Genomic DNA, 24,807 nt, shown 5'->3' with positions numbered 1-24,807 from the left:
AAAATTACACAAGTTTCTGCTTACTTGTTCATTTATCAAATTCTTCAGTACGTAATAAGAGAGAAACGCTTACTAAGTTTTCTCTAGACTGGAAAGCGTAGATGAATGGTCGTTATTCATCTTGCATTAAAGTACTTAATTCTGACCAATTGAAATACAGAGTGAAAATAAGCTGTGTTTTCTGAGCCTGTTAGCTAAAACAGCTTCGAGCCTTATCACCTCTAGGCTCTGCCCTGCTTCACATAATTCTTTGCCCTTGCTAACTTCTTCTTCACAATTTTCTTGGATCCATGCTGCTTCCACCTAAATGCTCAGATGGTTGTGAAGCTTGTTCCTTTAATTGCAATCAAGACTTCACATTCTACTACCATAGATGAGATTTCTTCGCTACCCACTCATCCTTCCCCTGGTTTCCTCGGGTGCTACAGAACAGGGCTTTTATCGTCAGGCAGAATTTCTAAGATCGGTGATGAGTTTCCATAATATAACCTGTGTATTTTGCCTTGTGTTTTTAGATAATTGACCCTGACATGCCTCGTGAGGGTCTCCTTCACAATGGAGTCCCAATTCCCGTCCCTCCTCTGGAGGTATTGAAGTTGGGGGAGCAAAGGCAAGCAGAAGTTGGAGAAAAGCTTTTCCTTGTCCTTTTCTTTGACAACAAGAGGACATGGTGAGTAAATGTAAACAGGTTAAGGAAAGAACATTTTATTGACTGCAGAGTATCAAGAAGTTACACTGATGAATTCAGAGCTTGTAGGGCAGCGGCTGAAGAAGGAACAAAAAGGGTTTTCTCCTGTGTGTGTGTGTGTGTTTCTTTGTGGCTGATTAGCTGCTCTCCCTGTGCAAAGGTCAGAGGGGGCAGGGTTTCTGTTGAGGTAGGTGATTAGCTGTGGGAGGAGCTTATCAGAGCTTGTAGGGCAGCGGCTGAAGAAGGAGCAAAAAGGGTTTTCTCCTGTGTGTGTGTTTCTTTGTGGCTGATTAGCTGCTCTCCCTGTGCAAAGGTCAGAGGGGGCAGGGTTTCTGTTGAGGTAGGTGATTAGCTGTGGGAGGAGCTTATCAGAGCTTGTAGGGCAGCAGTGCGCGCCTAGTGGCGCGCACAATTTAATCTATCTTTAGATTTAGGGGAGCTAGTCTCAAACGTTTGTTGGGGGAGACCTAGGGTTTTTTTGGGGGGGAGTTACTTGTCCTGTCTGCACGCTTCTTATGATGGAGGACCACTGCAGCCAGCCCCAACGACACGTTCTCAAGATGGAGAGTGAGGGAACAGCTGCAGTCGCCTGCGGTTCCTGCACAATGTTTGCCATCTTGCAAAAGGTTGCAGGCAGCTTTACCTGCAGCAATTGCATGTTGATTGCCCTCTTAAAAGACAAAGTCCAGCAACTGGAGGAACGTGTGTCTACGCTCCAAAGAATTAGAGAGCTGGAGCTCTTCTTGGAAGCAACAGAGCACACCGTCTCCACCAAGGAGGAGACAGGGGACTCCCCTGAGAAGGAGGCTAGTTCACCAACACAGGAGCCAGATATATGGAGAAACGTGACTCAAAGAAGTAGGAGGCCCAGGGTTCGCTCTGATTGTTTAGAAATACACAATCGCTTTGAGGTCCTCTCCCCTAGAATGGAAGACGAAGAGCAGACTCCATTTGAGGATCTCTCCCTCGTTACAGTCGATCAGGTATATGAAGACGAGCAACAAAGTCAGTCCTCAGGGAATGTGCAGGCGACCTTGGAACGGACAGATCACGGAAGAACCCCGACCAAACCTAAGAGGAGGCGTGTAGTGGTGATAGGGGATTCCCTACTGAGGGGAACAGAAGCAGTGATCTGTGGGCCTGACAAGATGTCTTGGGAAGTGTGCTGTCTCCCCGGGGCTAAGATCCAAGATGTAACTGAACGACTGCAAGGAATCATAAAACCCACTGACAAATACCCCTTCCTCTTGGTTCATGTGGGAACCAATGACACTGCAAGCAATAGCCTCCAGAAGATCAAAAGAGACTATGAGGCTCTGGGCAGGAAATTGAAGCAATTAAATGCACAAATTGTCATCTCATCTGTCCTCCCAGTTGAACGACGTGGCCCAGGGAGAGAGAGAAAAATAGTGGAAGTGAACAGCTGGCTTCGCAAATGGTGTAAACAGGAACGGTTTGGATTCTTAGATCACGGACTGCAGTTTCTTGAAGATGGACTTCTGGCAAGAGATGGGCTGCACCTCACAACGGTTGGGAGGAATGTTTTTGCCAAAAATCTCAGAAACCTCATCAGGAGGGCTTTAAACTGACTAATGTGGGGGAGGAAGACAGTGCTCCTGAAGGTAGGAGTCTATCAATTGATGAAGATGATCATCCAAATGTCATAGACCAAATGGAGCAAACAGCACGCAGACCTAGTGGTGGGAGGAAAAAATCCTTAAATAAGAGACACGGGGGAATGATTAATGGACTTCAATGTCTGTACACTAATGCGCAAAGCATGGGTAATAAACAAGATGAGCTTGAGCTCTTGGTACAGCAAACTAAATATGACATAATAGGCATCACTGAAACCTGGTGGGATAAGTCCCATGACTGGAATGTAATAATGGAGGGTTACAATCTATTTCAGAGAAACAGACCAGACAAGAAAGGAGGAGGAGTGGCGTTATATGTCAGGGATGTGTATACCTGTGAAGAGATCCAAGATTTAGAACCTCAAAGCCAAAGTGAGAGCATTTGGGTCAAAATTAAGGGAGAAAAGAATAACAGGGACCTCATTGTGGGAGTTTACTATAGATCCCCAAGCCAAACGGAGGACATAGATGATGCCTTCCTGGAACAGATGGCCAAGCATGCAAAAGGAAGGGAGATAGTAGTAATGGGGGACTTCAACTACCCGGATATTTGCTGGATGTCAAACTCAGCCAAGAGCATAAGGTCAAACAGATTCCTCACTGGCCTTGCAGACAACTTCGTTGTCCAAAAAGTGGGAGAAGCAACAAGAGGAACAGCCATTTTAGATCTGGTCCTAACCAATGTTGATGACCTGGTTAGTGGGGTAGAAGTGGAAGGATCATTAGGCGCGAGTGATCATGCTCTTCTGAAGTTTACTATACAGCGGAAAGGAGCAGCCAAGCATACTAGGACTCAATTTCTTGACTTTAGGAAAGCCGACTTTATAAAACTTAGGGAAGTGCTGGGTGAGATCCCATGGACAGTAATATTAAAAGGAAAGGGAGTTCATGATGGCTGGGAGTTTATTAAGAGGGAGATAGTAAAAGCACAACTTCAGGCAATACCAATGAGACGGAAACATGGAAGGTGCCTAAAGAAGCCAGGGTGGCTATCTAAAGAACTTTTAACTGAGTTAAGATTAAAAAAGGATGTGTACAAAAAATGGAAAAGGGGGGAAACCACCAAATAGGAATTCAAACAAATAGCCAGCACGTGTAGACACAAAGTCAGAAAAGCTAAAGCACAGAATGAACTCAGGCTTGCTAGAGAGGTTAAAAGCAACAAAAAAGGCTTTTATGGGTATGTTCGTAGCAAAAGGAAGAACAAAGAAACAGTGGGGTCACTCAGAGGAGAAGATGGTGTAATGCAAACAGGGGACACAGAAAGGGCTGAACTCCTCAATGCCTTCTTTGCCTCAGTCTTCTCCGATAAAGAAAACAATGCCCGACCTGAAGAATTTGGAGCAAATGATTCAGCAGAGGAAACACAGCCCAGAATAACTAAGGAGATAGTACAAGAATACTTGGCTAGTTTAGATGTATTCAAGTCTCCAGGGCCAGATGAGCTGCATCCAAGAGTATTAAAAGAACTGGCAGATGTGATCTCAGAACCACTGGCAGTCATCTTCGAGAATTCCTGGAGAACAGGCGAAGTCCCGGCAGACTGGAGGAGGGCAAATGTTGTCCCTATTTTCAAAAAGGGGAAAAGAGAGGACCCAAATAATTACCGCCCAGTCAGTCTGACATCAATACCAGGGAAGATTCTGGAGCAGATCATTAAGCAAACAGTCTGTGAGCACCTAGAAAGGAATGCTGTGATCACCAATAGTCAGCATGGATTTCTGAAAAATAAGTCATGTCAGACTAACCTGATCTCGTTTTTTGACAGAATTACAAGCCTGGTAGATGAAGGGAACACAGTGGATGTAGCCTACCTTGATTTCAGCAAGGCATTTGACAAGGTGCCCCATGATATTCTTGTAAAGAAGCTGGTAAAATGCGGTCTTGACTATGCTACCACTCAGTGGATTTGTAACTGGCTGACTGACCGAACCCAAAGGGTGCTCATCAATGGTTCCTCTTCATCCTGGAGAAGAGTGACTAGTGGGGTGCCACAGGGTTCTGTCTTGGGCCCGGTCTTATTCAACATCTTTATCAACGACTTGGATGATGGACTCAAGGGCATCCTGATCAAATTTGCAGATGACACCAAACTGGGAGGGGTGGCTAACACCCCAGAGGACAGGATCACACTTCAAAACGACCTTGACAGATTAGAGAACTGGGCCAAAACAAACAAGATGAATTTTAACAGGGAGAAATGTAAAGTATTGCACTTGGGCAAAAAAAATGAGAGGCACAAATACAAGATGGGTGACACCTGGCTTGAGAGCAGTACATGTGAAAAGGATCTAGGAGTCTTGGTTGACCACAAACTTGACATGAGCCAACAGTGTGACGCGGCAGCTAAAAAAGCCAATGCAATTCTGGGCTGCATCAATAGGAGTATAGCATCTAGATCAAGGGAAGTAATAGTGCCACTGTATTCTGCTCTGGTCAGACCTCACCTGGAGTACTGTGTCCAGTTCTGGGCACCACAGTTCAAGAAGGACACTGACAAACTGGAACGTGTCCAGAGGAGGGCAACCAAAATGGTCAAAGGCCTGGAAACGATGCCTTATGAAGAATGGCTAAGGGAGCTGGGCATGTTTAGCCTGGAGAAGAGGAGGTTAAGGGGTGATATGATAGCCATGTTCAAATATATAAAAGGATGTCACATAGAGGAGGGAGAAAGGTTGTTTTCTGCTGCTCCAGAGAAGCGGACACGGAGCAATGGTTCCAAACTACAAGAAAAAAGATTCCACCGAAACATTAGGAAGAACTTCCTGACAGTAAGAGCTGTTTGACAGTGGAATTTGCTGCCAAGGAGTGTGGTGGAGTCTCCTTCTTTGGAGGTCTTTAAGCAGAGGCTTGACAACCATATGTCAGGAGTGCTCTGATGGTGTTTCCTGCTTGGCAGGGGGTTGGACTCGATGGCCCTTGGGTCTCTTCCAACTCTATGATTCTATGATTCTATGAATTTGCAGCTTAAAATTTAAGCACCCAGAAGGTAGGAGGGAAGACCTGCCATTTTCTCCCTTCCCCTTTTGGCACCAAGCAGAGTCGTTATACAACTTCCTTCTTTTGGAGGGTGTACATGTCACAATATTATTCATCAGACTTAATTGACATTCCTTGAGGAATTCCCTGAGTTTCCAGTTAAAATGAATAGCAACAAACATGTCTGTAAATTTGGAAATAAATCTTTGCAGTCTGGGAGAAAACTAAGGCTTAGGATCATTGGAAATAGATTTCCTTGTGTTTTCTTATGCATTCTCATCAAAAAAATTTGCCTCTTTATGTGCTCTTGAACTGCAGGCAGTGGCTTCCACAGGAAAAAGTTATTCCTCTTGGAGTAGATGACACAGTGGATAAACTAAAGATGATGGAGGGACGAAAAACCAGCATCCGCAAGTCTGTCCAGGTGGCATATGACCGGGCCATGATCCATATGAGTCGAGTTCGGGGAGACCACCCTTTTGTCACACCAAATTATCTGTAGGGACTGAAAGAGCCTGCTCTGCCCTTCTTGCTCTTTCTGGAAATAATGCCTGCATCTATAGGCACAGTGGGTCTTGGGTCACTGATCAGTAGGGGATTCTCCCCTGCTTGGAGGACGGTGTGAATGCTATGTCTGTTTGCATTCATAACGGAGATGCACTATTCCTAGTAGTAAGGAAAGCAGCTGTAAAGTATCTGATATGTGCCATAAAGCCTGTCTGGATTCTTTCTGAATCTGTCTCAATGAAGAGCCAGCAGGAAATGAAGTGATGTAATAGTCTGACTAGGAAGAGGATGTCAGGAGCAGCTGCACTGTCCTGCTGTGGCCTTGGTTATAGGGCAAGGGAGAAGCTGAACTCATTTGGCGATTGGACTGCAAGTCTCATGAGTCTCTTGTGTTTCATTCTTCAGCTAGTCCTGAGTTCAGCTAATGAAGAATTATCTGGAGCCTGCCACTGCTATAAATAATCCATTATCCTTTAGATGACTCTTGTGTGCCAAATTTAATATTCAGCATACTTTTTCATGTTATTTTAAAAAGCACTGGTTTGCCCCACTGCATTTATACATTTAAAGGCTAGTCTAGAAGCCTCATGCCTAGGTTTATATAGGTTTTTATGTTAGATCTTACTGACAGGAAGGATAGAGATAATATTTTGGTGGGTTTTCCCTCCTCCCTCATGCACATTTAAATGCACAGAGCTTTAAATATGAAGATGAAATCACTTGTGTAATGTTTTGTGTGATTACATTTATGAAGTAGTTCTTACATTGCAACTTCAGGTTAATAACATGTTTGAAACTGGGCAAAACAGTGTTTTAAATCTTCTTTGGGAAGCACCTAGTCCGCTGGAGCAATGCTAAGATTTACTAGGACACGACAAAAACAGAACCTTGTTGGTTTTAAAAACTTCTAGCACATAGCTCCATTTTAGGGGCGCTGCGTACAGAAGTTCTGTCTGAGTAAGAGCTGCCTCATTCGCTTCTGTACATCATCACCCTGACCCATAAAGCCGCATGATTGCTGGATGTCTATAGAGGAGGCCGGCTGTATGCAGAAACAGGTTTCCATGCGGCCATTGTGCACCTTGTGGCATGTGCAGAGATTTCTCCCCCTTTAAATGGTGCAGTACCTGCTTGCATAGAGTGCCATGTGTGTATTGCCGTGTGGAGCTTTGGGTCAGGGCATTAGTGTCAAACTGCAGTTCCCCTTTGCCCTCAAAATCCCCCCCATCTTATTTTGGGTTGAATTTGGAATGGTGTCTGTTTTCTTGCTCACCAGAACACATTGCAGTTTCACCCTTAGCTTCCCCCATAAATATTTCTTTCTCTATGAACCTTCATTACTGGAATCCGTTAAAGTCAAGTGTGCAACTCCTCCGAGAATCCTAGCTTTTAACTTGCATGCGCTGGAAAAACAGGGAAAGCTGAAGTTTGCAAGTTGACAAAGCATTTCACATTTGAATTCTGATTTGTCTAGATTTCTCTATGTCTTTTTAAGCGTTACAAACCAAAGGTGCAAAGCAAGATTGTAATTTTAAAATATAATTGTTTCTTTTCTTTTTAACTCAGTATTTTTTTATTATTTTAATTTTTCTTCATACTAAAGAGATTGTGGAACAAAATGTTAATAATAAGGGGGAAATCACTGCCATTTCTATGTGGTCTACTTTTTTTAAAAGTACCACATCTTATATATTGGGGACATAAAACCACACTTTATGGAAAATATCTGTAACATATAAAGAATAAGAATAGGATTTTTAAAAAATAAGTTGATAATGCCTAAAGAGTGTGGGCGTGGAAGGAACTTCTGTACATAGTTGTAAAATACTATTCTAAATTATTCAGGCCGATTGTTACCATTCTTGAAGTCCTCGGTTGTGTTGCTGGGTCTTTTGTATGCACACAGTGTAATTAATTTAAAGCAACATACACTTTTCCCAGGTTGTAGCTCAGCTGTGGACTTGTGACTTATGTATAACTGTTTTAAGATCTTGCATTTTAATTTTTTCATTTTTTAAAAATTACATTTTAAGGATTTCAATTGGCTAATATCCTGCTGTTGCTATGGGACCTAAACGTGACTTGTCAGTCTGCTGTAAAGCACAGATGGCTCTATTTATTATAGAAAGTGAGTTTATTTGCTTTCTAGAACTGTTTATATCAGATGGTATAAAAGAGGTAATAAAATTCTATGCTTGTAAAGAAAAGAAAATGCTAATTTTACCTACTATAATCTGACTGTCTGAAGCTATATTTTCTCTCTGAGAAATAAATGTTCTAATGTAAAATAACTAATTGAATTGTCTTGGGAGATCCTTGACCTGACATCTGGACTTTGAAATGCAATGTGAATTTTCCTAAGTCCCAAGCATTCAGCAGTTTTCATATACAGTACCTCCTTTCCTGGAAACCTGTGTGCTCCCAAAGCTTTTCCTCAATTATATTTAAGTGTCAGATTTCGTAGAATGTTGAAAAGTTGACAGGTATTCATTTCTTTAAGGAAAATGTGGACCATTTTCAAGAAAAAACTTCCCAAAATGACATGTCAAACACACATCTGTAAAACAGCACAAAAATCTCAAAACAGGATTTGAAATCTTTACCAAAAGCCACAAGGACCAGCACTAATCCAGCATAAATATCAAAACTGGGCAAAAATTTGGTAGTAGTATCGGGAAATGGGAAGGTTTAAAATGCGAGGACACAAAACACATAAGCCTGGAAAATACCTAAAAGGTGATGTTTTTATCTGTCACGTGTAGTTTGTCGCCACTCCAGCCCTGTCAGTCCCATACTTTCATGATTTTAGGCTTTCAAGGAAGAGCTCTACTGCGGCAGCTAAAAAAGCCAATGCAATTCTGGGCTGCATCAATAGGAGTATAGCATCTCGATCAAGGGAAGTAATAGTGCCACTGTATTCTGCTCTGGTCAGACCTCATCTGGAGTACTGTGTCCAGTTCTGGGCACCACAGTTCAAGAAGGACACTGACAAACTGGAACGTGTCCAGAGGAGGGCAACCAAAATGGTCAAAGGCCTGGAAACGATGCCTTATGAGGAACGGCTAAGGGAGCTGGGCATGTTTAGCCTGGAGAAGAGGAGGTTAAGGGGTGATATGATAGCCATGTTCAAATATATAAAAGGATGTCACATAGAGGAGGGAGAAAGGTTGTTTTCTGCTGCTCCAGAGAAGCGGACACGGAGCAATGGTTCCAAACTACAAGAAAGAAGATTCCAGCGAAACATTAGGAAGAACTTCCTGACAGTAAGAGCTGTTTGACAGTGGAATTTGCTGCCAAGGAATGTGGTGGAGTCTCCTCCTTTGGAGGTCTTTAAGCAGAGGCTTGACAACCATATGTCAGGAGTGCTCTGATGGTGTTTCCTGCTTGGCAGGGGGTAGGACTCGATGGCCCTTGTGGTCTCTTCCAACTCTATGATTCTATGAAATTGAACTTATGGGTAAGCCGCCTGTGTAATGTTATCCACAACAAATCTTTTTCCAGCCATTGAAGCATATTTCCAATGCTTGTAGAGTGGGATACAAATTGAGTATATGCTGCAGCAATCTCATGGTGATTTCCTGCCCGTTGCAAATGCTGTGTGAATCCACATAACGCATAATCAGTGTGTCAAACTGGATTGTATGAACTGGTTTACAGAACTGGAAACAGGCCACTTTAAGGGATAGAATTATATTAGTTCAGCAGTGGCTTTTGTCATTGAGTCTGCTCATATGGGAAGGACTTTGGACAGATGTGTTTCTCCTCTGGTTCTTGGAGGGCATTCTGGATTATCCATGGTAGAAATTCCTCTTGCTGGGAGGGAAGTGACTCATGTTTCTTGACATAGCTCCTTTAAGGAGGGACATCTCTCCTTTCCCCAGCTACCCTACCTAGTGGCAGATAAATTATTGGGGCTTGCATCCCTTTGTGACCAGTTGGTTTTAACAAGGCAGCACAATCCCAAAGAAACATGTGGACCAATGGAAGCCATTCATCAAGGCTTTATTGAACCCTGGAATGCATAATCAGAGAGATCAAGTGATAATAGCAGTATTTCTCTTTGGTTTGGCCCCAACAGAATGAAGAGTTTGATCACATGGCCAGCTCATATTCTGGTAGCTCCCATGAAGGAGCAATCTTCCTCACTCCATGCTCAGTACTTGGCTGGCACAGACCATAGTCTGCTGTAAGGACTGGGTGCCATTCCACCCATCCATGTACAAAACAAGAGTTTAGATGGGAGAATCTGAAGTTTGTATTGATTGATTCTGTGTTTGTAGAGCAGTGGCTAATAATCAAGTTTCACGAACATCCAAAATATTGTGACAGAAGTGAAGAATGGAGCCTGATTGCTTCATAGGGCACATTTGGTAACTGGTTGTTAAGTATTTTATTTGTGATTTGATGTCTTGAAGTCATGCAGGAAGCAAGAGAGAAAGTCAACAAGTTCGCGCCTTGTTAATTTGATTTATCCTCCATTGTCCCTTCCCCCACTTACCACCTTCTCAGTCCACTTGGTGCATCTGTTGCCTATGAAAACTCAGACTATAATAAGCTGTTTAAGGGTACAAGCCTGTATTTAGGCCTATACTGGCTGAGAAGCCAAAAGGTATGAGATGGGAGCGGAAAAATGCCGGATACAACTCAACCAGTGAAGATACGCCAGCACAACTTTGTGGATATGCCAGTTGAACTCCATGCAACACTGCACTGCCAGGACAACACTGCTGGTGGAATGACCAAAAAGGAGTACAGATGTGGGAGTGATGAATAAGTAGACAGATGACAGCTCCTGTACTCTCAACCCTTCTCCAAACATCAGCATAATACCATTCCTAGAACTCAATAAGGACTGGCTCCTTGTACGGCTGGCTGAGATGATGTCAGCCCACGACTGGTGGGAGCCAGTAGTGTTGCCATGGGCACTAGGGGTGTGGCTGTTGTTGCTCTATTCCATGTTACTTGCTCCTTAAATTTGTGCTGGGCTTTGCTAGATACTGTCGATAAGTTACTCCAATCTTGCAGTGGTGCAAGAAGACTAAGGTTGCACTCTGCTTGTTTCTTAGGAGCACAACAGTAGTCTGCCACAGACTTAACCTCACAGCTGCTTCTCTGAGAACAGCTTAGGCAGGTCACACCTCACCACATCACTTCTCCCCCAAATCATTACTTTCGCTCCGTGGTTTCTGTTTAAAATAATTTAATTATCTCTTAAATCCTACAAGGGCTTAATAGCCCGATTTAATGAGTGAGCTGACTCCAATTTTGGAGTCAGAAAAGAAGGTAGAATCATAGTTGTGGAGGAAAGCCATCTCCCCTTCCTCGTTGAGCTGGAGCTTCAGGATAACCCTGCAGGCCTGGATCTGCACCTCTTCCTCTGGGTGAATGATGAGCGAGAGGAGGCGGTCAGCTAGGCGGGAATCGTCCCCAAAAAGGACCTCATGAAGGGACGACTCATTGTACTGCCAGCTCACTGACTGGTACTGGGGAGTCAGGCGACCCTCACAAAGCCGTTCCACAAACACCAGCAGCTCAAAGAGAAGGTTTCCAGGTCGTGAAGGTTGGAAGAGGTGGAGGAAATCTGGATGGACCTTTAAAAAGAAGCAGATCAGGTTGATTTTGTCTTAAAGGACAAGGCTTGGGCCAGCAGGTCCTACCTGTCTGGATGACTAACTCCAGATTCTTCAGGTGGAAAGCAAATGCCACCCTCCAGATCTTTCTATCTGGCCCTTTGAGCTCTCCCTGGGCCACACACTCCCCAGCCACATTCTGCCCATTTTTGCCTCCGACCCCACTCACTGCTGGTATGTGGTTCTCAGAAGGTTGCCCATAAAGGAAGGCAGCCCGCAGGCTAAAAATGACTGTATCCCTGTTCTACTAGGAAGACATCCCAGGCAGCAGAAAGACAATGCACTTTGCTCTGTTAATGCCGCTGCATTAAGCTGCAGCAGACAAACAAAGACAGGACTGAAATCCTCACCTGGCAGTTCATGATGTCAAATAACAGAGCTTCCTTTTGGGCTAGCGTGCCAAGGAATTTTAGAACCTGCACCTGAAAAAGACAGTTGCAAGTATATCAACCCTACAGATGAGGTGTCTCACTCTTGTTTTATGGCTTCCACTTAATGCCCTCACAGGATTTAGGACAGGGGTGAGGGACCTGTGGCCGTCCAGATGTTTTTTGAGCTACAACTTCCATCACCCCTTGATGATTGGCCATGTTGGCTGGGGCTGTTGGGAGTAACACAACATCAGGAGTTCTCCAGCCCTGATTTAGGAGTTGGGTACAAGGGATAAGCCTTGGTACCTGACACATAGTGTTTCCCATCTGCAGAATTTCCATGAAGGCTGGCATAAGCTTCTTCACCAGTGGAAATGTGTGATCTGACAACGGCAGCCCATTCAGCAGCCTCAGTCCAGCAGCATGTAAGTCGTGGTCCCAGATGCTGGCAACCATTTCGAGAACCTTGGGGAAAAACTCCTGCAGAAAACATAGTGTTTTATGGTCACTGTGGGAAACTGTGGGTTACTTTCCGTATCCCTCTAGTGATATGTAAATGCCTCTTCCTTGCAGTTGTACGCTGAAGCAAAACAACCACCCATTTTCTTCTTGTTATGGAATGATGTGGTAAGAAACATACTTAACAGATCAGATGGCCACAGCTAACAACATTCAAATGTGCTGTTCATAGCTCAAGCACTATCACAGATCTAACCCCATGAGCAGAGTTTTCATAGGACTTTCCATTACTTTAGATCCTTTCATAGCTTCTCAAAGAAGTCCGTTCACTTGTTCAAACCACAAGCCATAGAATGATGAGACACTGAATGATGTCAAATGGCAAGCATTCTTGTGGGAATCAGTCGAGATCCACTGCATGGAGCCTGATACGGAAAAGCACTGTGGGGTACAAACAATCACCTGAATCCTAATTCTAAACTTCCAAATGCCAGTGAAGGCCTTCAGGGCATGCAGAGTCTGAATCTTGATGCCAATGTCTGGATCATCCAGGAAGGAGGCCACCAGTTTGATATCCTCATACGTACAGGCAGAAGCCTGGAAAAATAGAGCACGCAAAGTCAGGGGGATGTTAGGTTAGTTTATTACATTTATGTGTTGCTCCCACTAAAGAAAGTTGTAAGCCAGGCTTCCTCAACCTCAGCCCTCCAGATGTTTTGACACTACAGTTATCATCACCCCTGACCACTGGTCCTGCTAGCTAGGGATCATGGGAGTTGTAGGCTAAAAACATGTGGAGGGCCGAGGCTGAGGAAGCCTGTTCTACGCAATTACATCCCAGGTAAAAAAAAATACCCTAATAAAATCACATATGAATTGAAAACATATTAACAATACAATAACACAATAGCACACAGGAAAACAAAAGCACATTTGCTACTGAAAAATGAGAAGGTTAGTTCCAGGCAGAGCCTTCTTGGAGAGGCTCTATGGGGTGGGTTGGGGGGCTACTATGGAGAAGGCCCATCTCTCATTGCCACCCTCTTAACTGTCCTCAGAGGGGGCACACAGAGAAAGGCCTCACGTGATAGTCTCAGGATCCAGACAGGTTCATAAAGGTAAAGGGACCCCTGACCATTAGGTCCAGTCATGACCGACTCTGGGGTTGCGGCGCTCATCTCGCTTGGACAAAACCATTCATTCATTCATAGCACTTAAACTCCACCTTTGTAGCTCCAGACCAAAACCACTCAAGGCACACCTAACGGGATATAATTAAAAGGACCATCGCAAGAAACAGCTAAATGCAAGCAAACAAGTGGCAGGTGAAATTAACAAAAGAAAAGAAAAATATGGGGGAGGAAAGGAAAAGAACCAAAACAAAAAAGAAGCGAGCCAGCAAAATTAACCCACATTCACACCAAAATTCCAGGTATTGGCCAAAGGAGCCAGGTGGATTTCTTGAGGCAGGGAGTTTCATAGGGTTGGTGAAACAACTGAGACATCCCTTTTACATTCCCTTTTACATTCTGAGTCCTCCAAAAATGTGCATTCTTCTGAGGGATTTGCCTCTCACTTTGCAGCAACTAGCCAGAACGCAAGACTGTTGGCCAAAATATGCCACCTTTAAATATGGCTTTGCCCCAATCAGTCGAAAAATAGATGTGTGTGTGTAAAACTCTCCCCCGATCACCATTTCTCCCCTTGTAACCCACTATCCTCTCTCTCACACACAGCTCTTTTTGCCTTAAACCAGACTCCAGTATCAGAGTCCTGCTGGGAGATAAGTGGCTGGTTGGAGGGATTGCCAGTGGAGGGGGCAGTGGAGGACAGGAGGAGAGTTTAAATCAAAGACCCATTTTTAGATGCACAGGCTGCCATCATCAGATGTAGCTTTGGTCATGAACAGTGGCGGACTTTGGGCTTTCAAATTTCAGCAGCGCCATGTGTGATGCTAAAATTTGGTGCCCCTCACCTCTCCCACTCCATCCTACAGCATTGCTGTGGTGCCCCCTGGCACCCAGTGCAGCCCAACCGGTTGTGCTACCTTAAAAGTGCCTCTGTCCTGAACTTGGTTACTTGGGTGCAACCTGGCTGGCCAACGCACACTTGATTTCCTTGGACTTGCTCTTCCACCACTGTACTTTACATCATGCAGTTCTGGAGTCTCACCTCATTGTCCAGTAGATAAACACACCGGGTGATGCCATGGAGTAGCATATTCTTGGAGTAGTCATCTAGCTTTGGGTTGAGGGTGTTCAGAAGTCCCCTGAGTTCTCCAGAGTCCAGCACAGTTTGACTCTGGTGCTCTATGGCGAGTTCTAAACACAGGAAAGGAAGGGAGGCAAGAGATCCCGAGGGGGGCAAGGAGGCAAAAAGAGCAGTGATAGGTGAGCTGAATGGAGCATGTCGTACTAAATGGAATAACGTGTTTCGACATGGGAAGCATCAGAGCTCAGTGGGAGAGTATCTGCTTTTCTGGTAGGCAGATCCCAGGTTCAACCCTTGATATGTCCAGGTAGGGGTGGGGAAAACCCATGTTTGAAATGCTGGATGGCCGCTGCCCATCATTATGGACAACACTGAGCTAAATAGACCAAATACTCTCAGTATATGGCAGCTTCTGACAGTGTGTTGTCTTCTTCAAAGGTCATATGTTTATGCTATCTCCTATTTCAGCAAAGTCCTCTCTCAGATCTGTCCTTCTCAGGAGGAGGACACTGCCATTGCAAGGAGCACAGCCAGTTAGAGGGACCTGATATTTAATTCATGGCAGTTCACATTTCATTAAGCAGATTGTTTCAGCCCAGAGAGATGCACAAAGCTAAGATGTCTACAACCAGCACTTGCAAGGTGGGTATTAGAAGACAACACAGACCCCAAAGAAGCAACTTGACAAGTATTTCTAAATCAGAGATGCAAATTTAAGAGCAAATATATTCCTTTGCTGCACGCTTTCAGAGATCATGTATGAGATTTAAATTTTAAAAACTGTGCCCAATCTGGCTGGGGGTAAGGCCTTGGGTGTGGCCTTCCTGCCTGAACTCCATTGGCCATTGGTAGATATCTGAGAGCCTGTTTTATGGCTGATTAGCAGAACGTGGCACCATGCAATAGTGCATATGGCATTTGTTTCAGCAAATGTCTATACTGTTCTCACATATTCAGCCGGAGCCTATCCAAAAGACCAATTCCCTCCATACTGTTTGCTTGGAGAGCCAGTGTGGTGTAGTGGTTAGAGCATTGGACTAGGACCTGGGAAACTAGAGTTTGAATCCCTACTTAGCCATGAAGCTCACTGGGTGAATTTGGGCCAGTCACTGCCTCTCATCCTAACCTACCTCATAGGGTTGTTGTAGGGATTAAAAATGGGGTGGGCGGGGAGTGGGGGAGAGAATCATGTACGCTATTTGGAACTCCAAGAAGAGCTGGGATATAAATGTGATAGACAGATAGACAGATGGTTGTTGAGAGTTAAACCAGGGCCTGTGAAAACTGCCATGCTGGGAGCATTACATGACTCACTGGCTAAGGTAAGTGGCTCTGGGTTGTAGGGAGGGCTCTTGATCCCTGCCATGATGGTTTTGCCCAATAGGAAGATAGCTCCAGCTCCTGTCGCCGCAGATACCACGTTTTTTGTTGTCACCAGCTCAAAATACTTCATCTCCTCTCCTCGAACTCCCAGGGATGTAGATAGAGCCCTGGGTGCTGACCTCAAGCAGGTCCTCCAATGGGAATACTAGATTGCTCTTGGCATGGTTTGTGATGTCACCAGATTCCACCAGGACATCTGTGACACACCGTCCGAGAAGGTGCAGGAAGCAGGTCCCCCCAGGTTCTCCGATATCAGTGCAGGAGGACATAGAAGCCTGTGCTGAGCTATGCAAAGGGAGCTGCTTAATAATAATAATAATAATAATAATAATAATAATAATAATAATTGTATCCCTACTATCTGGCTGGGTTATTCTAGCCACTCTGGGCTGCTTCCAGCATATACAAAAAAATAATAAAACATTAAAAACTTCCCTATACAGGGCTGCCTTCAGATGTCTTTTAAAGGTTGTATAGTTACTTATCTCCTTGACATCTGATGAGAGGGCATTCACAGGGCAGGTGCCACTACTGAGAAGGCCCTCTGCCTGATTCCCTGTAACCTCACTTCTCAGTGAGGGAACCACCAGAAGGCCCTCAGAGCTGGACCTCAGTGTCTAGGCTGAATGGCGGGGGTGGCTGGTGCATGTTTTCCCACTGAATTTTAAAGACAAAGTTGTCATATGGGCCACAGCAGGGGAGGAGGGGACCTGCCCCAGTTCCAGACACCGGGGTCAGCAAGGACAGGGGACTTTGCTCCCTCATCAGCATGCCCAAGTACACCCCTTAATTTTTCTCCCACAGAAGTGAATGGTAGCAGAGTGAGGGAAGTGCACCACTTGAAAACAACTCTTCAACCCAACTGATTCCCAACGCCCCCCCAAAAGAGATCCCCTAGGAGGAGTACAATAAATCAGTCCATCTGAGACTTCTGTTCTTAGAGACACCTTGCATTCCTTCAGCAGCCCCTGCAATTTATAGGCTCACCCTCCCATCCTATCGATGGCCAATCATAGATGCAAATGGCAATATGCCAACTTTTCTGTACATGTTGTGGTGATGCCACTGCTTTCCCACACCCCACCAGTTGCTCACAGAGAGAAGCCCTTTGCACCTCTCCTAACCTCAGCAGAGAAAGGAGGGTGACTAACCACTCCTCACATCTAATGAAATGTAGGCATGGCTGAGTGTTGGGAGAGGCAGAGCCAGTGGAAAGAGGAACTGAGCAGGAACAGAACTATGTGGGAGGGCCCAATGATAAGCCCACATTTCCCCTGTTTTTCATGGCCTCAAAGGGCAGAAACAAACCTTTATGTGCAATGTAATGATAGGTAAAGGGACCCCTGACCATTAGGTCCAGTCGTGGCCGACTCTGGGGTTGCGGCACTCATCTCACTTTATTGGTCGAGGGAGCCGGCATACAGCTTCTGGGTCATGTGGCCAGCATGACTAAGCCGCTTCTGGCGAACCAGAGCAGCGCACAGAAACGCCGTTTACCTTCCCGCTGGAGCGGTACCTATTTATCTGCTTGCACTTTGACGTGCTTTCAAACTGCTGGGTGGGCAGGAGCAGGGACCGAGCAACGGGAGCTCACTCCGTCGCGGGGATTCAAACCGCTGACCTTCTGATCAGCAAGTCCTAGGCTCTGTGGTTTAACCCACAGTGCCATCTGCGTCCCAATGTAACGATAGGGACATGTTTATTTATGTTAGGTGTTGTATCTGCAATTCTTCTAGTTTTGCCCTGCTCCTACTCCTCCCAGGCTGTCTTCTTTTCTTATTTCTTGGGATGAAACTTCTCTTTTTCCTGTTCTGAGCCCACAGCCTGAGTGCTCTGGAGTCTTCTGACAGATCCTGCAGCTTATTGGCTCGCAGGGCAATAGATCAAATCATGCTCACATCTCTGCCAAAAAGAGATCTCAGGAAAGTATGGGGGGAGGGACCCAGTTTTTGCCTTGCTTCTGCTGGAGTAACTGAACTAAACTCAGAGGGTATAGATCTGATGTGGAACGAGAACGAATAAAAGGAGAATGTGAACATCTTGGGTTATGCTTATTTTGCTGGGTGAACAACAGGACTTCCTGCCAGAAGATGGCGACAGCAACCAAATATTATGTGGTTTTATTCCTTAGCACTGGAACTCTACCAGCAGTGTGGGCCAAGTATTGCCTATGTCACACTTACCAGGTAGATATGAGCATCAAAGGCTTGATTTCCTTTCTGTTCCTTCTTTGTTTTTAGTTCAGGGTAGGCTTGCAGGAACTATTTGGTTGCATTTTTTTACTAGAACCCCCAAAGGCTCTTAACTGGAGCCAGTTGCCAAACAGTGGTGGAAGAAGGGGGGGGACGGACATATCTAGATATAAGGAGCAGAACGTCTCTGAAGACATGCAGAGGCCAGGGATTTGTTTTCAGTACTCACAGGCCTGTCACACCAAAACCCACTCCTGTTTATCCCCGCCTCCCAGCTTTCCTTATCTCAGCAGCCTAATAAATCAATCCTTCTTGAACTACTGCAGGGATGGTGAACCTTCTGGAGGTTGTTGGACTCCATCTCCCGTCTGCTCCAGCCAGCATGGTCAATGGTCAAGCATTATGGGAGTTGTAGTCTAGCAACATTCGAAGGTCCAGGGGTTCCCCAACCTGCAAATCATTTAGAGATCTACCAGTACAGTAGTTCCCAGTCTACCTTCTGCCCATGTTTTAGAACACATGTTTTAGTAATCCCCCCCTTTTTTTGCCCAGGGAACCTTAGTAATTTACTTTATGGAAGATTTTGATGCTTTCAGATAATTAAAAAAGCCTTGCATTCTGCTTGCTAAGAGATGTGGGCATGTAGGTCTGGAGATGCTTCAAAACCACCTGTGTGATGCTAGCTACACACACACACACAGAGAGAGAGAGAGAGTAGAAAGAAGAATGCTTGTACAGTGGTACCCTGGGTTAAGTACTTAATTCATTCCGGAGGTCTGTTCTTAACCTGAAACTGTTGTTAACCTGAAGCACCACTTTAGCTAATGGGGCCTCCCGCTGCCACCGCTCTGCCAGAGCATGATTTCTGTTCTCATCCTGAAGCAAAGTTCTTAACCCGAGGTAATATTTCTGGGTTAGCGGAGTCTGTAACCTGAAGCGTATGTAACCTGACGCGTATGTAACCTGAGGTACTACTGTATACAAATTTCAAAAAGTTAAATGATCTTGGGAAAAAGTGAACTGGAGAAATTCTCATGATGGTCCTTTAGTTAGTCAAATGAAGGGCCCCACACCAGCCCAAAGGCACAAGCTGGTAAGAATACATTACAAAGCAAATATAAATTATATAGTTGAAACTCATTTAAGCAGATCATGCTTCACAAAACCTTTTCAGAAACACACACTCACCACTGTATTCAGCTTCTCCAACACACCCACCCACACAACACTGTATTCACTTGGGTACCCAAAGCCAGACATATAGAAATTCTGGCATATCTCCAGGGGGGGATGGGAGTTCTATAGAGAATGCTTTTCTGCGTGGTGAAGCTGTTCTCATTTGATGCAAGGACAGTAGCCTCAAGGGGGCACTCTCTTTCAAAGTTAGAAATCACAAGCGGGCATTACAGAAGAGGCAGGTACGCTGGGCTAAGCTCTACAATGCCTGGAATTGTTCCTGAAAGAATATGAGGAATAATGCAGACGCTGCAACATTGGGGTAACATGCTCCCAGCTGCGCTTTGCTCCAGGGCTGGCCATCTGTCTTGCTGGCACAGCAGGCAGGAAGACCAAAAAATGCACATACAGACTTGCCTAATGTATCGTATCCTGCCCGATGAGGACAGACGCCTCCACATGCCTCTTATGTTTAGGGGCAGATCTTCATCTGGTGGCTGGTGCAATGGAAATACGTTTGCATTCACAGAGCAGACCTTTCATGACACATACGTACATGCACTACACATCAAGTCACAACTCCCCAAGTGAAGTAAAGCCTCCCTGTGTGCTGCTGCTTTCTCTAACGCAGTTGTAAAAATGTACATTGGTGGAAAACGCACAGTTTGCAGTGTCATCTGCATGTTTTCTGCACTGACAAGAATCAAAAGAGAGAGAAAATAGTCAAGAGAGCCCCAAATATGTTTTTCCAGTGTTTCACATTAAACTGTGCAGCCATGACAGGTGATGCCTACAGATTGAATGAGCTGAAGGGTTTCAATTGCACAGACACAGGTAGCAACTCTGCACACCTGCATAAAGAGCAATCAACCAAGCTACTGAAGGGGAAAAAATCAAACCAAGTTAAAAGTGATGCAGACCAGCCTTACAGCTGAAATTAAGTAAAGGTAAATCGTACTCGTTGGAAGGGATAACTCTGTCTGTTTCAGTTGTTTCCATTTATCACTTTTCCCATTAAATCCATTTCTCCACATTTCTGCAGCAATTTGTGAATTAAAAACACAAAATCTTTGCAAAACTTAAATTGGCATTTTAGTGTGAATTTCTTCTAATAAACACATTTTTGTATGTAGTTTTGATTAACATACACTGTTTTGCAAGCAGCTATCCCTAATATAATGCATGGTTGTAAGTTATTTCCACGACGTGTTCATTTTTATGCCTATTTTCTTTGTCTGGAGAATTTCATCACAAAATTTGGTTAAGTGCAAACTTCAAAGGGTAGCTATGTTTTGGTTTGTGCATTGGTTCACAAAGTGCGAAATGGGTCATTTCTCTTTAAGATGCAAGCAAAATAGAGTTAGTTCCCCATCCCTATATGCTTCTGTAGTGAAGTATAAGAGTCTTAGCAGCAATACCAATAGGTGTTTCCCCACTTCTGACCTCTACAGGTGTGCTGGCATCAAGAGCACACCAGTGTGCGGTAAGATGACTTCAAGTGTGCCATGAAAAAGGAAACTGTCAAGGTAGAAGCATCCACCACTTTATGCCTGTCACAGTGGGGGAACCCTTGGTAGTATTGATTCCCCTTTTTGCTCATATATGGGCAGTGACATCATATACCCTCCAATATGTCCAGGCTCAAAACCAGGCTGTGCGTCTTCCAGGGTGATTCATGTGATCTGTAATGTTGTGTAATAAAATTAGTTTATTAGAATTGTCGATTGGTAAAATCAAGAACGTATTAGGAGATAATTTGTTGGGGTGGGGGAGCCCTAGAGATTTCGACTGCCTAGGGGTCTCCACAGGCTTTAATTTGGCACTGGAGCTACCTTTTCAGGGTGAGGTTGTGGCATCCAAAATGGCCGCTGTGCTCTTGCATGGTAAAACAGGATGTCCTGGTTTTCCCGGGACAGTTGAGAGGTATGACATCATCTCAGGGAGGGAGTAACAGAGGATCAAAGTATTGCCACTGAAAACTGTGGGGAATTCCAGACACACCCCATTGTCTGGAAAGCATGGGTCCCATCCTTGTGAACTCTGACTCAGAGGCGATATTAGCGCAGCGATCCTACAGTTGTGAGGAAGATGCCAGACTACATGGAATTGGTGGACTACATGGAATTGGCGGAAATGACTGGCAGAATCCGAGACCAGGGAGAAGAGTCGGTGGAAGAAGATTGGAAGAAATTTTAAATCTATCTACAGAAACACTATAAAATTATTGAATGTTAATAATGTTGGAATGAAACGAAGTGGTTCTAGCAATAAGACAAAATAAGAATATGCAAGAAGGGATTGATATCAGATGAAAATTTGAAGTTAGAATATGTGAGGACAAACAATTAAGGGTAAATTAAGAGGGTAGGAATTTGCTGAACAAATTTTTAAATGGAATACAAAAAAGGGAGGTGTGAGGAAGTCAGGAAAATAAGTAAATGATTGTAAGATATCAGAAAGAGGGATTTTTCTTTTTTCTTTTTTCTTTTTACATTAAATTTCGGTTTTTGTATTTTCTTTGTGTGTTCTTTGTTCACTGTTTACTGTTTTGTAATCCTTTTTTTGTTAAAAACTTAATAAATATTATTAAAAAAAAAAAAAAGTTGGGAGGAAGATGCCAGCCCATTGTTCTGGGAGCTGGCTGTGGAAATATATGAATAATCTTTTGGAGTTCAGGAGTGAGCTCATTTCAATGCCTCAAACCCTGTGGCCTGGATATTAAAGGTTTAGGAAATAAAAAAATTCCTTCCAGTAGCACCTTAAAGACCAACTAAGTTAGTTCTTGGTATGAGCTTTCGTGTGCATGCACACTTCTTCAGAAGAAGTGTGCATGCACACGAAAGAAGTGTCTGAAGAAGTGTGCATGCACACGAAAGCTCATACCAAGAACTGACTTAGTTGGTCTTTAAGGTGCTACTGGAAGGAATTTTTTTATTTTGTTTTGACTATGGCAGACCAACACGGCTACCTATCTGTAAAAGGTTTAGGAAACACTGCATCAAGGTGAGGGACCGGGACTAAAACATGGGACTCAAACACAAACCTTGCACACCCTCTGATTCGACTGTGCTGCCCTTACCATTCCAGGTCTCCCTGACAGACAGTAAACAAGCTCTGCTTCCTACCCCCTTTCTTTGAAATCACCTCCTTTTGTCGCTCTTATCTGTTACTTACGCAGCTTCCCAGCCCTCTCATCAGAGAGCAAAGAGCCTCCTTCTCTGGGTTCCCACAGCTGTCAGTCTGATTCGTGAAGAAGCCTAATTTCTGGTAATCTGCCTTCCTTGATGGCCCTTCTGCTGTTGTGCCTCTTGATCCTCAACTCAAACTGCTGATAAAATACCCTGTAATTAAATTCCTGTTCCTCCTAATGGACTTGTCCTTTTTTGGATGGCACTGCATCTCATTTGAAGCATCTGCAGGTGGTTTCGGTTTGAGGGCGGAGGTGGGAGCTGCCTGTTGCAGGAATCATTTTGGTTTTCATTGATGAAAACTTTTGTCAGAAGGATACCTCGCTTCTTTATTTCACCTTTTGGAAGTGAGGAAAGTGACGCGATGTCATGGGGAGTTTCTCCCTGTGTGGAGTTTGATTAATGCCAATGCATGAGTGCCTCGTCTATCTCCTGGCACAGAAACTCATCTCCCCATGCACAGCCCTTTGGGCTCAAAACTGCCTTCTTGTTGGAATGATAATAGCTGAATATAAACATACTAGCAGTAAAATCATCCTTTCTACCTACCAGAGCTGAATGTGATAAGACATCCCAGCCCAGCTGTCATTAAATGGGCAGCCTGTCCATTTTCATTCACTTGTACTGTACATGTTAAATGCTCTGCTCTGGGGAGAAGGAGTGCTAAAGAGGTCTTTGTTCTTCTGTATTCTGAAGACTCTGAGCGACAGCCATGCATATGTTTGAAAAAGGGAAATTGTACACCAGCTGACCCAAATTCAGCACTGAGAATAGTGGGAGTCTCTTAATTGTATACAGTGCATTATGCGAGGGTGTGTTATAGTCTGCAAAATTTATTTTGCTGCTGCTGATCATGGGAGGTCTGTCAAAGGAATAAACTGAAGCTTTAGAGTTCTTCAGAACTCTTCAGGAGGCTAGATGGTAAACAAAAGGGGGAGGATGTGGTGCAGGGTGGGGGGAAGAGTGAGTGACGTAATCTGAGGCTGCATCTGGTATGAGTGTTAAGGTCGAACATCAAATGCTGCCTTATACTGAGTCAGACCACTGGGCCCTTGCTAATGGGCATCTAGGTCAGTCCTGCACTGACTTTCAGCATCCCTGCAGGGTTTTAGACAAGGGACCTTTCCAGTCCTACCTGCAGATGCGACATTCAAATGAGACTATTTAGGTGCTATGCACATTTCTGGTTGCACTGAGATGAGAAGGAGAAACATACAATAGCATACTCTCCAACTGTCCCTATATATATTTTTTAAGACATATTTTTATTAAAGATTTCTTGGTTCACAAAAGTATGTGCAATGTCTCTTTTTTCAAGATACATTTTCTATAGATCAGTTTCATTTGTTGAGACATCAGTGTTACCTTAGAAAGAAAAAGGGAGAGAGGTGGAGGGGGGCATGGTGAGTGGGGTTGGGGTTGGGTTGGGTGGCAATGCTTCTGTTCTACTTAATGTATGTGCGCGGGTTCTCTTTATTATTCGCTTGTGTTCCTTTGGTGGTGAGAGAGGTTGGGGTTGGCCTAGGGTATGGTTGTTTGTTTGTGATTGGCTGTGGTGAACTTTGTTTTCATGTGTGAGTGGGGTGGGTGGGTGTTTTTGGATCAGATTAGCCATATTGATTCGTATGCTGTTGGTGGATTCTTGTCTTTGTCTTGTTGGGCTGTGTGTGTGATAAAGGGGAGGTGTCTTCTTCTATTTGTCTCCGTGTCAGTTTCAGTTTGTTGGTTAGTTTTTCTAATAAGGCTGTTTCCCATACTATTTGGTACCATTGGTCAACCGTCCCTATTTTACTGGGACATTCCCAGACATCCTGGCTTCTGATTTGATCCCAGAATGTCTTTGGAATGAGCTGGTGACCACAGCTGATGCTGTCCTCTCATGTGAGTCAGATGATTTGGGTGAGAGTGCGGTGCCAAAAGACACACATCTCCTGGAGTCGCATGAGTAAACTGACTCACATGACAGCATGGTAACAAAAAATGTGTGTCTTTTGATGCCACACTCTCGTGTCCCGATTTTCACCAGGGGAATGTTGGAGCTGATTCCAGGTTGTCAGTTTTTGTATTTCCGCAGATGGGGAATAAGTCGCTGTATGTTTCTCCTTCCCCCACAGGGTAGTGGAGAGTGTAAAGCGCTATGATAGTGTCTCTGCTAAATTTTCATCTGAAAATAGGTAGTTTGCAATACACTTTGTTTCTCTCCAAACTAGGGTGTTTCCATGTGGTTTTCAGAACTGAATCTGAAAGTGTGAAGTCAGAAGGGACTGCTGAGCTAATGGGTTCTTCAGCACTCAAATGGTACCACTCAGTGCCAATTGGTTTCCAGAACTCTTACTTAAAAATACTCCCTCTTGCCTGGAGGCTCCCTTCCTTTGGCAGAGGAAGA

General features: G+C 44.4%; 2 protein-coding genes across 5 annotated transcripts in view; one reads left to right on the top strand and one right to left on the bottom strand.

Moving 5' to 3' along the window:
* Window positions 1–8,102, top strand: part of BRPF3 (bromodomain and PHD finger containing 3) — a 30,350-nt gene extending 22,248 nt beyond the window's left edge. For all 3 annotated transcript variants that reach the window (XM_081866266.1, XM_081866265.1, XM_081866267.1), the window contains 2 exons: window positions 516–670; window positions 5,623–8,102. In XM_081866266.1, coding sequence (XP_081722392.1) covers window positions 516–670; window positions 5,623–5,806 — 339 coding nt within the window. In that variant the 3' untranslated portion in view covers window positions 5,807–8,102. The remainder of the gene's footprint in view (window positions 1–515; window positions 671–5,622) is intronic.
* Window positions 8,103–10,994: 2,892 nt separating this feature from the next.
* Window positions 10,995–16,008, bottom strand: LOC309344344 (armadillo repeat-containing protein 12-like). Of its 2 annotated transcripts, XM_081866648.1 has the most exons (6): window positions 15,797–16,007; window positions 14,444–14,592; window positions 12,734–12,868; window positions 12,119–12,292; window positions 11,792–11,863; window positions 10,995–11,402 (listed from the first exon to the last, which is right to left on the bottom strand). In XM_081866648.1, exons 1-6 carry the CDS (start codon window positions 15,933–15,935, stop codon window positions 11,040–11,042), a joined length of 1,032 nt encoding a protein of 343 aa, XP_081722774.1. In that variant the 5' UTR covers window positions 15,936–16,007; the 3' UTR covers window positions 10,995–11,039. The 2 variants fall into 2 exon arrangements, with proteins under 2 accessions (XP_081722774.1, XP_081722775.1); XM_081866649.1 differs by lacking the exon at window positions 12,734–12,868 and having other exon boundaries at window positions 15,797–16,008.
* Window positions 16,009–24,807: the final 8,799 nt, after the last annotated feature.

The sequence above is a fragment of the Podarcis erhardii genome (genome assembly GCF_964252035.2).
Source record: "Podarcis erhardii genome assembly, chromosome: 6".
Lineage (NCBI taxonomy): Eukaryota > Metazoa > Chordata > Lepidosauria > Squamata > Lacertidae > Podarcis > Podarcis erhardii.
The sequence above is the reverse complement of the archived record's forward strand: the minus strand, read 5'-3'. Positions and strand labels throughout refer to the sequence as shown.

Coding starts and splice junctions, on each gene's coding strand:
- LOC309344344 (XM_081866648.1), bottom strand. CDS start 15,935: ATGAAGTATTTTGAGCTGGTGACAACAAAAAACGTGGTATCTGCGGCG. Junction 14,593..15,796: donor AGAGCCACTTACCTTAGCCA/GTGAGTCATGTA, acceptor TCCTGTGTTTAG/AACTCGCCATAGAGCACCAG. Junction 11,864..12,118: donor TGGGAAACACTATGTGTCAG/GTACCAAGGCTT, acceptor TGTCTTTTTCAG/GTGCAGGTTCTAAAATTCCT.